Source organism: Penicillium soppii (assembly GCF_028829465.1).
Source record: "Penicillium soppii strain IBT 18220 chromosome Unknown utg000001l, whole genome shotgun sequence".
Lineage (NCBI taxonomy): Eukaryota > Fungi > Ascomycota > Eurotiomycetes > Eurotiales > Aspergillaceae > Penicillium > Penicillium soppii.
In genome coordinates, this window is record NW_026643231.1 from 1,908,228 (window position 1) to 1,921,078 (window position 12,851).

At 47.8% G+C, this 12,851-nt stretch overlaps 4 protein-coding genes across 4 annotated transcripts; 3 read left to right on the forward strand and 1 right to left on the reverse strand.

Moving 5' to 3' along the window:
- Positions 1-286: 286 nt before the first annotated feature.
- N7529_000732 (uncharacterized protein) lies at positions 287-4,399 on the forward strand (the record flags this gene model as incomplete). The annotated part of the gene is made up of 13 exons (XM_057236263.1): positions 287-403; positions 461-629; positions 801-1,034; positions 1,093-1,760; positions 1,827-2,015; positions 2,055-2,283; positions 2,333-2,531; positions 2,582-2,653; positions 2,711-2,753; positions 2,957-3,130; positions 3,183-3,540; positions 3,610-3,700; positions 3,769-4,399. Coding segments are annotated over 13 exons (3,174 nt in total), but the record flags the coding sequence as incomplete, so codon positions are not given.
- Positions 4,400-7,950: 3,551 nt separating this feature from the next.
- Positions 7,951-8,912, forward strand: N7529_000733 (SUR7/PalI family protein; the record flags this gene model as incomplete). The annotated part of the gene is made up of 3 exons (XM_057236264.1): positions 7,951-8,076; positions 8,148-8,525; positions 8,613-8,912. 3 exons carry the CDS (start codon positions 7,951-7,953, stop codon positions 8,910-8,912), a joined length of 804 nt encoding a protein of 267 aa, XP_057103067.1.
- Positions 8,913-10,490: 1,578 nt separating this feature from the next.
- Positions 10,491-11,657, forward strand: N7529_000734 (mannitol-1-phosphate 5-dehydrogenase; the record flags this gene model as incomplete). Its single annotated transcript, XM_057236265.1, has 1 exon — positions 10,491-11,657. The coding sequence occupies one exon, from the start codon at positions 10,491-10,493 to the stop codon at positions 11,655-11,657; it is 1,167 nt and encodes a 388-aa protein (XP_057103068.1).
- Positions 11,658-11,909: 252 nt separating this feature from the next.
- On the reverse strand, positions 11,910-12,849 carry N7529_000735 (enoyl-CoA hydratase/isomerase family protein; the record flags this gene model as incomplete). Its single annotated transcript, XM_057236266.1, has 2 exons — positions 11,910-12,550; positions 12,618-12,849. 2 exons carry the CDS (start codon positions 12,847-12,849, stop codon positions 11,910-11,912), a joined length of 873 nt encoding a protein of 290 aa, XP_057103069.1.
- Between the last annotated feature and the right edge of the window lie 2 nt (positions 12,850-12,851).

Sequence of the window (12,851 nt, forward strand, 5' to 3'; positions counted from 1 at the left end):
ATCCGGTTCTAAGGAAAGGGTACAGTGCTAGGTTGAATCTCGCGAGTTTACCGGAGATTGACCCACGACTTCTGTCCAAAGGCTTACGAAAGCGAGTTTTGGCATACTGGACCTTAGAATGTAGGTCATTCAAGCGTTCTTAACCCGAAGCGCAATGCTAATGTATAGTTTAGCCAATCTTCACACGAAATGGACGCTTCCATATGTATTAGCGAGGTGTCTCAAGGGTCCACTTCTGTTACCAATACTTCCACGCGTATTTCTCATCTTATTCACATACTTGCAGCCCATCCTCATTGGAACAGCGATCCGGTCTGTCAATGGCGCAACTCAGACCATTCTCGGTGGAGATAGTGGCCTCCGATTGGTGCTTTTTGCTACAGTGGTTTATATGGGAAAAGCGGTACGATACTCATAAGTCGTGCCAATCTTTCTAAAGATCTAACAATATGCGCTCTAGGTATCGGCAGCAATTTACCAACATCAAGTGAATAGGCTGCGGGTTATGGTTCGGGGAGCTTTGATAGGTCTCATTCACCATCAGTCTCTTCATTTGCCAAATGAGAATTCTCAAGGCTCAACCGCATTAGCTTTGACTAGCTCAGATATTGACAGCATCGAATCTGTGGGTCAGATTCTCCACGAGACTTGGGCCCGGCTTGCAGAGGTAGCTATTGGAGTTGTGCTCTTGGCCGCTCAGATCCAATGGTTCGCATTTCTACCATTGGTGATAATCTTCGGTATCTATATATCTAGGAAGAAGGGTTTGGGGTTTGAATTGTGCTAATTTCCGCCCTAAGCCTGTTCACGGATGAGTGCTTATGTTGCAAAGCACTTGGAGAATCGCCAGAAAAGCTGGAACGTGGCAACGCAGAACCGGCTTGCCGCAACAACCGCAGCTATAGAAGGAATGAAGAGCTTGAAGATGATGGGCATGGAGGATGCAATTCAGTTTCAGGTATTGCATTTGCGAACCAATGAGATCCAAAAGTCAAAGCGCCTACGGTGGATTCTGGTCGCCTACAATGCAAGTGGTATGTATTAGGTCAGATTGACAAATATCACCCCCATGATTCTAACTGCAAAATTTAGCAAATGCACTTGGGATCCTCGCTCCAGTCTTGACCCTCATTCTCTTCCTCTGGTCCTCTCAAGGCGATCGAATGCAGGCCGACCAGACCTTTACATCTCTTGCACTTCTAGCCATGGTTACACATCCAGCCAACATGGTCATGACTCTTATTCCGCAGGCAATTTCTGTTATGGCAAACTTTGACCGTGTTCAGACCTTCGTTGACCAAAGTTCCATTCAAGACGCGCGAGAAGTCTCTCAGGGCGGCAGTGCTCAACAATTCGTTTCAATGCAAAATGTAACAGTAGCGCCTCCTCCGGTACCCCATCCTATACTCTGCGGTGTTGATTTAGCAATCACAAGAGGGGAAATTGTGATTTGCGCTGGCACCGTTGGAAGTGGGAAATCAACTTTAGCAATGGCTGTTCTCGGAGAAGCCACTGCTACCACTGGTTCGATATGCCTACCTTCTAAGGAGATTGCATATTGCGCTCAAGAGCCGTGGTTGCCTAGCGTCACTATCCGTGAAGCTATATCAGGACATATCGTTGGCCTGGATATCGAATGGTATAATACTGTGATCGAAGCATGCGGTTTGGTGCCAGACTTCGATTCATTTGTCGCTGGTGACATGGCACTGATAGAGAACAATGGAATGAATCTCTCTGGGGGGCAAAAACAGCGTATAGTACGAACTTTGTGACTTTGCTTGTGATGGCTCCTCAGTATCGTTTTGCTGACTAACCCACCAAAGGCTCTGGCCCGAGCAGTTTACTCGAAATATAGAATGCTTGTCCTAGACGATCCGTTCAGTGCTCTTGATGAAGCTGTGACAGGTCACATTGTGCGAAGGCTGTTGGGCCCCCGAGGTCTATTTCGAAAAATGGCGACTACAGTGCTTTTAGTCAGCAACTCCAGTGGGTTCATACATCTGGCGATCAGAGTGTGTTCCTTCTCTGACATCAAAGATTGAATAGGAGAGATATTTTCGATTTCAGACCGAGTGTTGCTCCTACAGGATTCAAGGCTACATCACCATATCCACCTTGAAGATTCGAAAACCTCTTTCGGAGATCTTGCATTGCCTACAAAGGTCTCACACAGCCCTAATCGACCAAAGGAGGTTAGAGCTTTTGCGAAGAGCCGGAATCTACATCTAGGCGATGCTGAAGATGATAGCTTCCGGAGGACTGGGGACCGAGCCGTATATGGTATATTTGTGCCCACAGCCTGTCTCCCAGATTTACTGACCTCAGGAAGGGTATTATATCAACGCAATCGGCCAGTCAAATATTCTTCTTTTGATTAGTTGTACGGCTGTCTATTCATTTTGCTCTACATTTGCTCAGTATGTTCTCAAATGGGCGACAGAGTCTCCCCCAGACAGATTGAAGATTAATATGTCCTTTTATGCCGCACTATCGTTCTTGGGATGGGTGGCAACTAGTGGGACCGTGTGGTAAGACCATAGTGGCGCTGTCGAAAACGGTCATTGCTAATCATCGCCAGGGCCACTCAAATGAAAGTTGCTGTCAGTTCAGGAGAATTTTTACACGCACAGCTTCTTGATCGAATCCTGCAGTGTGTTTCCAACCTCGGCGTGTCAACCTTTTTAAAGTACTGATCGTTCTAAATTAGGGCGCCTCTGTCTTACTTCACTGGAACTGATATCGGTGTTATTGTCAACAGGTCTGGAGTATACTCCTGTGTTGAGAATATGCATGCATTACTGTTGTGCTAATTTCTGACATTCAGGTTTGGGCAAGACATAAACCTCGTGGATAAGCAACTTCCCACAACGCTGGCAGATCTCAATACCCGTCTGCTTGTCATAATCTTCACTTTTGATCTCTCTACTGACAATCACTATCAGAAATCTTCAAGCTGTTGATGCAGTTGGCGCTACTTTTGAAGATCCGACCAATGATGACTCTCACTTTGCCCGTCTGCGCCATATGCGTTTATTTCATCCAACGGATATATCTTCGGACATCTCGACAACTACGCTTCCTTGAGCTAGAGTCAAAATCACTTTTGTTCACGAACTTTCTAGACACGGTATGTGATCTGCCACAATATTCGATATTTTGCATTACTGAAATGAACGTAGGCGAATGGCATTGTTACAATTCGAGCCTTTGGATGGAAAGAGAAATTCGAGAACGACAATTCGAAAGCCTTGGACCTGTCTCAAAAGCCATTCTATCTTCTTCTTTGTCTACAGTGCTGGCTAAGGATGATATTAGATTGTGTTATCACGGGTTTTGCAGTTATTCTGATTGCTTTCACAATCTTTTATCGAAGCACTACAGCCGGTGCCGATCTTGGTTTGGCTCTAAACTTGATAATTGTCGCAAACACCACGCTACTAAAGCTTGTGCAGTCCTGGACATCGCTTGAGACTTCTTTAGGGGCCATTGCTCGATTGAAAAGCATACAAGAACATCTGCCAACTGAAGATAGCACTAGTCATACTCTGAATCCTGGACCGCGATGGCCCTCTTTTGGAAACCTGCAGGTCAACGAAATGTCAGTAGGTTATTCGAAGACCTCGCCACTTGCCCTACAAAATATTTGCCTCAACGTCAAGCCTGGCCAAAAGACCATCGTTGTGGGCCGAACGGGAAGGTATGACAATCATTCAAGTCTGATTGATTTATTTTGAAAGTATTTGACTAATTACGGTGTCTCAATAGCGGTAAAAGCACATTGATGCTTTCTTTGTTACAACTTCTCGGGCCTAGTCAGGGATCTACATCGATCGACGATATCAACGTCACCCGTCTATCCCAGAGAACTGTGCGAAAACGTGGGTTCATTGCAGTGCCACAAGACGGGCTGATAATTTCAACGGCAAGTCTACGCTTCAATCTAGATCCTTATCACACCAGCTCAGAGCAGGAAATATCCCTGAGTCTCCAAAGGACAGGTCTTTGGGAGAAGATCCATTCAATAGCCGGTTCGGCTGATAAGGCAGGCGCGAGTCTCCCAATTCGAAGCCTGCTCGATCTTCCTATGTCATCATTTCTGCCACTCTCAGCTGGACAACTTCAATTGTTTGCCTTAAGCCGAACACTGCTACGGATATGGTGTTCCGCACCACACAAGCCGATTGTTGTCTTGGATGAAGTCAGCTCTTCGTTAGACTCAAAAACAGAGTCTATTCTGATAGATATTCTTCGACATGATCTCCAAGATTATACTGTGATTATTATTACACACCGTGTTGCTGGTATCATGGGTGCTATGAGACCTGGAATTGATGCAATTGCAACCATGCAAGATGGCAGACTCCAAACTGTGTCCATTATCGGCAGTTCTGGTTGATTGAGAACTCCACCTGATCGTCTTGTGGGGTAGTTGAACATGAGTTGGTAGAGCTTAGCTATAGGTCCGTTGCCGAATACGTGTTGCCGGGCAGGCCTAAAACTAAGGGTGGAAGGGTAGCCGGTTTTGACGAGCAGAGGTCAATTTCGGCATCCTATGGTCGCATGTGCCAGGGTCGCATGTGCCAGGTTGGGCATGGAACGAATTTATAGAGTTTGTATAGGTCAAGTTCAAAAATTGTCTTTTGCTCTTAAATTTGTATACCCCATGGGTCAATATCAAACGCCGCCGCCGACGAATCCAGCGGCGATCTTGGTTCCAAGGTTATCATTTGGTATGTTTTGTATCAGCTCAGCTAACTTGTATCAATAGTTTCACGGAGCAAGAAAATAGATAACATGTTCACTTGGGCATCTGACGAGATCGCACGACCTTTGGTATTCGTGTTTTGCCTGATTCGGTGCCGTATTTGCTATAGATCCAATGAACGTAACACAACTAACTACAGTGGAGATGGAGTCCCAAAGATCGCTTTCTTGTGCTCCTCAATATTGATCACGTTATGTTGTTCTTTATGGCAAGAGATGAAATGGTCGCGTCACTGATCTATATAGAGAGGGATGATCCGAAGCCTCCTATCAATTAGGCCACACTATTTGGCTCGCTGGAAGTTTCGAACCTGCCAACTCTTTTTGTTTTTCTGTGAATTGAGGGTAAATATCACTTCAACGTCTAGATTAAAAAAGATAGACATGTTGATTGATGTCTGCCACCGGGCTTAGAAACACAAGAAGCCTGTCTCCAAAGTGCCTCTTCGACAATGAGAGATTTGGCTTGTGATCGAAATACGAATACAACATACTCTGCACGGTCCAGAAGCCTACTACCTGTTTCAGGAAAGCATAATACTTACTAGGTGCGGATTAATTGCCATGGGCCAATTGTCAACCTCCGACATTTGCAATCATTCCATCGTCTCGCACAAATATAACAAAATTGGAAGGTGCAAACGCATTTGGTATATATCAGTTTTGATCTAGGAAAGCTCGAACAAGAATTAGCGAATGACCCTTATCTAGTATGATCACAGCCTGATTCGCGCTCAATCAACCGATTGCAATTGGGGCATTGTTGTCAGCCCTTGCACTTTGCCAGCTTTTTAACAAGTTTATCGAGGGCACAAAGGGCATCGAGCGCATTGACACAGCTACCCTTGTGGACTCGTCTTTTACATTTCCTGCAGGTGTATACACCGCAGGTATGGCACAAGCAAACCGAGCACATGTTTTGTGGGATATACCGAGCACAATTTGGGTCACAGCAGTATGTCTTGTCCGGATCATCGAACTCAATGGCTTTCAGCGTGTGCTGTTGGTATAATTCCGGTCCTATCATGTCCTCCGATGCTGCTATTGGTTTGCGGCAGCATCGAGGAGGAAATAGGGATCCGTCGTGCAGGGAAATCTCAAATAGCCGAATCAAGCATGGTTTGCAGAAGAAGTGTGAGCACGACGTTCTCGTCATCTAGCTTGGTAGTTGGCTCTCTAGACAGCATACGCATTCTTGTTGCATTTCTAGGTGTCCCACCAAGGTCGAGATCTCTGTGCCGAAATCATCGAGCGAGACTCGAAGCTGTGAATAACAGTTTCTAAGCTTTTGGATGGTGGTAGAAAGTGACCCAGTTGATGAAACATCTCTTTCATGATGAGTTGAAGCATTTTCTGCCCTTGGTCTCATTGACATATCTGTGTCCATTGCTCAAGTCGACTCTGTCTTCGGATTTAGGAATCTCACCTCTGCAGCGTGAATTATGACCGTGTTTGTAACTTGCGGTTCTTCAATGATAAGCTGAGTCATTGACACATTAATATGTAATAGGTCAACGTTTCAAATAGAGCCAAGTATAATTGACTTTTTTTGTTGCAGGAACTGCCTTTGTACCACAGATGAAGTCCCTTTCATGTATCTACAATGTATATACATAGCTAGGTACACAGCTGCACAAGACCACCCTCGTCCCGGTCTTTGAAATGCTAATGACGATCTATATGTCGTTATAACGCGGGCTATGAATTGCAGCAGTGTGACTTCATAGTTGCGCTTCAATGGCACTTCGGCCCTCCCTCGACCAAAGTGGCCGGCAACTGGATCATCGTGGTCAAAACTAGGATATGAATGCACCATTTCGAAAAATAATAACGGTCTACGATGAACAAGGTAGCGTCAGTAACGTTTCCCTTCCAGATCAATGCTGGCAATCCTAGCGGTTTATCCGCGTGGATTCTATCGTTTGGTACACTATGCATAACCTGACACACTTGTCCCGAGGTCAACATCTGCCGATATCTTCCAAGGTTTGTCTGGTGATACTGGCGGCTTAGGAGCTCCCCGGCTCTGGCTTTCCGGAACCAGCTTGCCACGGTATCATCGTTGTGCATCTCCAGCAGCTTGCTGCGCATTCCCTGCTTCCCAGGTGCGTGCTTGTCCGTCTCTTGAACCAAGTCAAGAACAAAGGCCTCATAAAATGAGACCCACGAAGGTGTTCGGTGAGAGACTGTGCTTTGTTGGGACAAAAAGGACAGAAAGCGATCTACCTCATCTATCGGTAGGAATAAAGAGAGATATGTAGGGCAGGAGAGAAGAATATATTCGTAAAATAGCGAACGTAAGCTTGCATATCGGAAAACGAAAGAGAAATGAAAGTATCAGGCAAAGCCCTCGAGTGAGTCATTCTGGACTAAGTTTAATTTATGACGAGGGGATGTCGATGGAGCTGGTTGGAACTATAAAAAGTTTTTCAACACGCCAACTAATTTCTCCAAAAGTTGAATATGACTGACCCCTTTGAAGGGGGCTTTTGCTACATAAAGGTCAGTAATCAGTCAGTAGATCTACCTGGGTATCGTTATGTATATATAACTAACCTCCGATCCCTGACGTCAAATTTTAGAACAGATTCATGTTTTCCCCTGTAAACGTTTCTGCAAATTTAGACCTTTTGAGATGAAATCAGTCAAATTCTTCTCGCTTATACTAAGTATTTTTGTTTCAAGTTCTTTTGAGGAAACCCCGTTCCTCGTCGGCTTGCAAGACCATCCGTGGCTGGCAACATTCCTCAGCATTCCTGGCGCGGGCAAGACATCGACTCCCTCTCTTGTACCTGTCTGTGCTCGGTATGTACCTGTCAAATAAATCAGAGACTGCCTGTCAGATGATGTGCGGAGTGCACCTACATGCCACAACTAACTCAAACTCGATATTCTATGTTCCAGATTACCTATGCTCCAACCCCTTTTGGCATCCCAACTCAGGAATGAAGATATCGCGAGAAATCTAGGTCGCGACCTATTCTGCGTCTCATATGGTATATAAAGATTATGACGATCCAGAATCACAGATTCCGAATCCACCGATTAAACATTGACTTCTCGTATCATCCGCTGTGGTCATACCGCTCTACTAATAGCACCACCGAAAGTGATCATTGCACTGCACATACACTGCATTCACATTTAATTCAAAGCGCATCTGCATAATACATACATACAGCAATGGCCAATCCGGATATCAAGGGTCTATTCCCAACGGTGACGGTATTCATCGCATTTATACTCACCTTCCTGTGTCTCTTCGCAGGGACACAAAGGAGCTTCCTCAATGGCGCCGATATCCTAACGGTTAGTTCTATCATCCACAATTTCCATCTCCAATGATAGACCCCACATCGACTAATCCGGTCTCTGATTAGCTATACACCCCGGAAGGCAGCACCGACAGTGCAGCGCGCGATTTCTATTCCATCCACGTCATGTCCTACTGCCAGGGAACACTGGGGACAACCGACCCTAGCGCGGGAGTCACGCGCAACGTGACCGAGTGCTCGCACCGCACAATACTCTTCTCGTTCGACCCGACGCAAGACTGGCCGAAGGTCACCCACGGCCCGGCGCTGGAGTGGCCGCGCGTGATCAGCGACGACTTCCATGCGTTTAGAACAACCACCCGGTCCATGGCCGTGTTATACTGCATCGGCGTTGGCGCGATGGGCGCGGCCCTCCTCGTAAGATTATGGACGACAGCTACTCCCCGGGCCGGACAGGGCTTGCTAGAATTTGGATTCATGGTGGTGAGTACGACGCGTTCTGGGATCACAAACTGTTGTTTTTTTCCCCGCGCATAAACTCTGCCTTCGGGAGACGTCTGTGCCGTGCAGGTCAGCACGGCGTTTCCCCGGAATACGACAGTGGCTGACGTGAACCATTTTCAGCTCGGATCTTTCAGTATCAACATCGCTTCTATTATTGCGACGGTCATCGCCTTTGAGTTCGTTGCGTTGATTAATGCCCATGGCGAGGGTTCAAACGTGTCAGCAAAGTATGGCGAGAAATTCCTCGGGATGACTTGGGCCGCGGCGGGGCTGTTACTTGCAGGTAGTGTTGCTTGCTTTGCGAATGTGTTTGTTCGGCAGGCTGCACCTGCACCTGCACCCGTCGAAAAGGACATAGAGGGGTAATGGGGCAGTTCACCATAAAGGGGGTGTTAGCCAGTCGGAGAACGTTTAAAGACTCAGACGGAGGGGGTTGTCGGAGAAACTAGGACATATTTCACTGGAGTGATTAAATCCCATATAGAGATAGAAACCGATATGAATTCAACGATGTTACCCCTTCAAATGAGACCAGACTATACGTCCGTCTAGCCAATAGGACAATAAAACAATCTCACTACACGCGCACTGTTTCAAGCGAAATGACTAAAGTTGCGAATTCGGCCACTTGCTTTTGCGGGAGATCTGAGGGTTGCATAGTGCGGCCAATAACCGGGATGACTAGAGAAATTAGGCCCTTTTCTTTAGATATGCCCCCTCTGGGCGCACCTCCGGGCAGTGCATGCAAGTTTCAGGCAACACTTTACATCAACTAACTAACCAGTTCACAATGAGCGTCGACCACGTCGGGCATGGAAATGGATGGATGAGATTCGAATAAACCTCGGGCTGGGAGTTCGGGGCCGCGACTAGAACAGGAAAAAATGGGTCTGGCTGCCAACCCGTTCATCCGACGTCATCACATGTGGAGATGGAGGACAGTCTGAGGTCTAGATTTGAAGGAAAATGATATACAATTATCTTCCTCGTGGATGAGGCTACACATTCTACTATGAGAAAATCCCGCATTATACCTCAAACCCAATATAGGGTCAGCAGAGGCACGAGGTTAGGGCTTAGAGCTTAGGACTACTGTCCTCCGGCTATACGTTTTCCGGTTTATCGGCTGTTCTTCTCCGGCGACGGAATCCAAAATTCAAATCCTCTTGAACTAAGCCCAGACTTGCCAAGGTTTCCGTCTTTCCTGTCAAAGCGTCAGGAATGTGGAGGAAGTATTGGTGACGACTTTGCGACGGGTTTCCCCGATATTCTTTGTCGTTCCGGTGAGTGGATTCGGGCCCGATTGTAACGACGAATGAAATTAGAACTCAACTAACTCCTCTCTCGGTGGAAGCATAGTGGTCTACAATACACTACTAAAGAGGAAGATAGTGGGGGATGAGTTATCACTACTGCACGGTAATTGATTCGTGGCGGGTTGGGTAGTATCAGGGTGCACACGTACAAAGCGAGGGGGGTAAATAAAAAGTGTAACGCGAATATGTCGAAGATAATACAATAATACAAGAATAATAATGCGATATTACATAGATTAGATTACAATAGTCGAGAATGTTCACGATGTCCTCATAAGTTGGAAACAAGGCGGAGCCTAGTTCCGTCAACTGTCTATGAAGTCATCGTGGCCTGGGAACATGGTCAACCACCATCATTGGCAACATACTATGTATTTTGATTTTATTAGGTTCCAATGTTCTCGTCCCCCTCTCTTTCCTCTGCTTTTCTCTATTATTTAAATACCAGTGCTTTTCCCCGAGTTTGGAAAGTGCCAATTATACATCCTTCCTCAATCTAGAACTCTACTTTTACTTCTACTTCTACTCCTTCCCCTTCTACTTCTACTTCTACTCCTACTCCAACCCACCCCATCTATTCTACTTTCTCTTCAACTCCACCCTTCATATAACTCATCCTCATCTAAACATGGAGAAGAAGGCTGTTCACTTTGGCGGTGGCAACATCGGCCGTGGCTTCGTTGCCGAGTTCCTCCACACGGCAGGTTATGAGGTTGTCTTCGTTGATGTCATGGACAAGATCATTGAGGCTCTCCAAACCACCAAGTCCTACGAAGTCACTGAAGTCAGCGATGAGGGCGAGTCAACCAAGACCATCACCAACTACCGTGCAATCAACTCCAAGACTCATGAGGCCGATGTCATCAAGGAGATCGCAACTGCTGATGTGGTTACCTGCGCCGTGGGCCCTAACATCCTGAAGTTCATCGCCCCTGTCATTGCCAAGGGTATTGACGCTCGTACCAACACTACCCCATTGGCTGTGATTGCTTGTGAGAACGCCATCGGTGCCACCGATACCCTCCACGGATTCATCAAAGACAACACCGACGCGGACCGTGTTGAATCTATGCAAGACCGAGCTCGATTCGCCAACTCTGCTATCGACCGCATTGTTCCTGCTCAACCCGCGGACAGCGGTCTCAACGTTCGCATCGAGAAGTTTTACGAGTGGGCCGTCGAGTCAACACCCTTCGGCGAGTATGGTCCTCCGAAAATCGATGCCATTCACTGGGTTAGCAACCTAGAGCCTTACATTGAGCGCAAACTGTTCACCGTCAACACCGGACATGCCACCGCAGCCTACTATGGATACCACGCCGGCAAGAAGACTATCGCCGAAGCCCTGCAGGATAAGTACATTCGCGGCATTGTTCGGGATGTGCTTCAGGAGACTGCCGCACTTATTGTCGACAAGCACGAAATCAGTGCCACCGAGCAGCAAGAATACGTCGAGACCATCATCGCCCGAATCTCCAACCACTATCTGGAAGACAGCGTGGAGCGTGTGGGTCGTGCCCCGGTGCGCAAACTCTCCCGCAAGGAGCGATTCATCGGTCCGGCTGCACAACTAGCTGAGCGCGGTGGAAAGTTCGATTCACTGATGGGATCTGTTGAAATGGCCCTGCGATTCCAGAATGTGGAAGGTGATGAGGAGAGTGTGGAGCTGGCCAAGATCCTCAAGGAGAATTCGCCTGCCGACGCTGCTGTCCGATTAACCGGCTTGGACCGAGACCACCCTCTCTTCCCCCATGTGGTCAAGGTCGTGGACGGTGTACAATCTGACGCAAAGTAGGCCCCTCTCTTTCCCTTCTGCCAACCTCACAACATCCTAACATCACCCAAAGAGAGGCAGGCCAACCACGCATCTGATTTCGCATTGAATTGAACTCGCATGGATTATGGCGAATACTAGGTATCGGCGCGATGGAGAACGGATTCTGGGATTATTTGTTTTTTTACATGACTTAACGAACTGTAGTATGAATAGCGAATGAACGATTCACACAAGTGATATTTACTTCCAATCCTATATACACGTAGTAACTCACAGTTTACTATCAGCCCAAACAGGCTTTCTCTTCTCCACAAACGCCAGGAGTCCCTCCTTGATATTCTCCCCCTCATACAACCTTTTAACCCAAGTCTCATTCAACATGGCCGTCGCCTCATCAGCCCCAATCCCCTCCCATCCCAGCTTCACTCCCTCCCGACTAACAAGCACCGCATCAGGACTATTCCCCGCAATCTCCCCAGCAATCTCCAAAGCCTTCTCCACAACAAGCCTCGAAACAGCCTCATCCGCCTCATCCCCCTTCCCAGGCTTCCCAACATCAACAACGCAATTAACAAGCCCCCACTTCTCCGCCTCAGCAGCCCCAACCATCCGCCCCGTAAGAACCATCTCCATAGCCCGCTGCTTCCCCACAGTCCTCACAAGCCTCGGCAAAGCCCCAGCAAGCGCAACAACACCCCTCTTCACCTCCGGCAACCCAAACACAGCCCGCGACGCAGCAACAACAAGATCACTATTAATGATCATCTCCGTGCCCCCACCCAGACAGATCCCGTTCACCGCACAAATCACCGGCTTGCGGCCCTTGCGCCGCGCCAGCCCGCCAAACCCGCTATTCGGCATCGGCGTCGTCGCGCTAGACCCGCTGCTTTCAGACGTGCGGCTGTTCCATTCTGCTGTGGGCGTTAGTATAAACCGTAAAATGGGGGGTTTGGGTGTCAATCGCTGTGTAATACGGACCCTTGAGGTCGGCGCCGGCGCAGAACGCGCGCCCTTTGCCTGTCAGCACGCCGACGCGCAGGCTCGGCTCGGTGTCTAGCCATTCCCAGAGGGCGTGTAGGTCTGCGTGGCCTTGGGCGCTTATGCAGTTTAGGTCGCGGGGTCGGTTGAGCGTTACTAGGAGGATGTGCGGTGATGGGTAGCTGAGTGTTGCGTCGGCGGGGGTTGGGGGCTGGGTTTTGAAGAGTGACATTT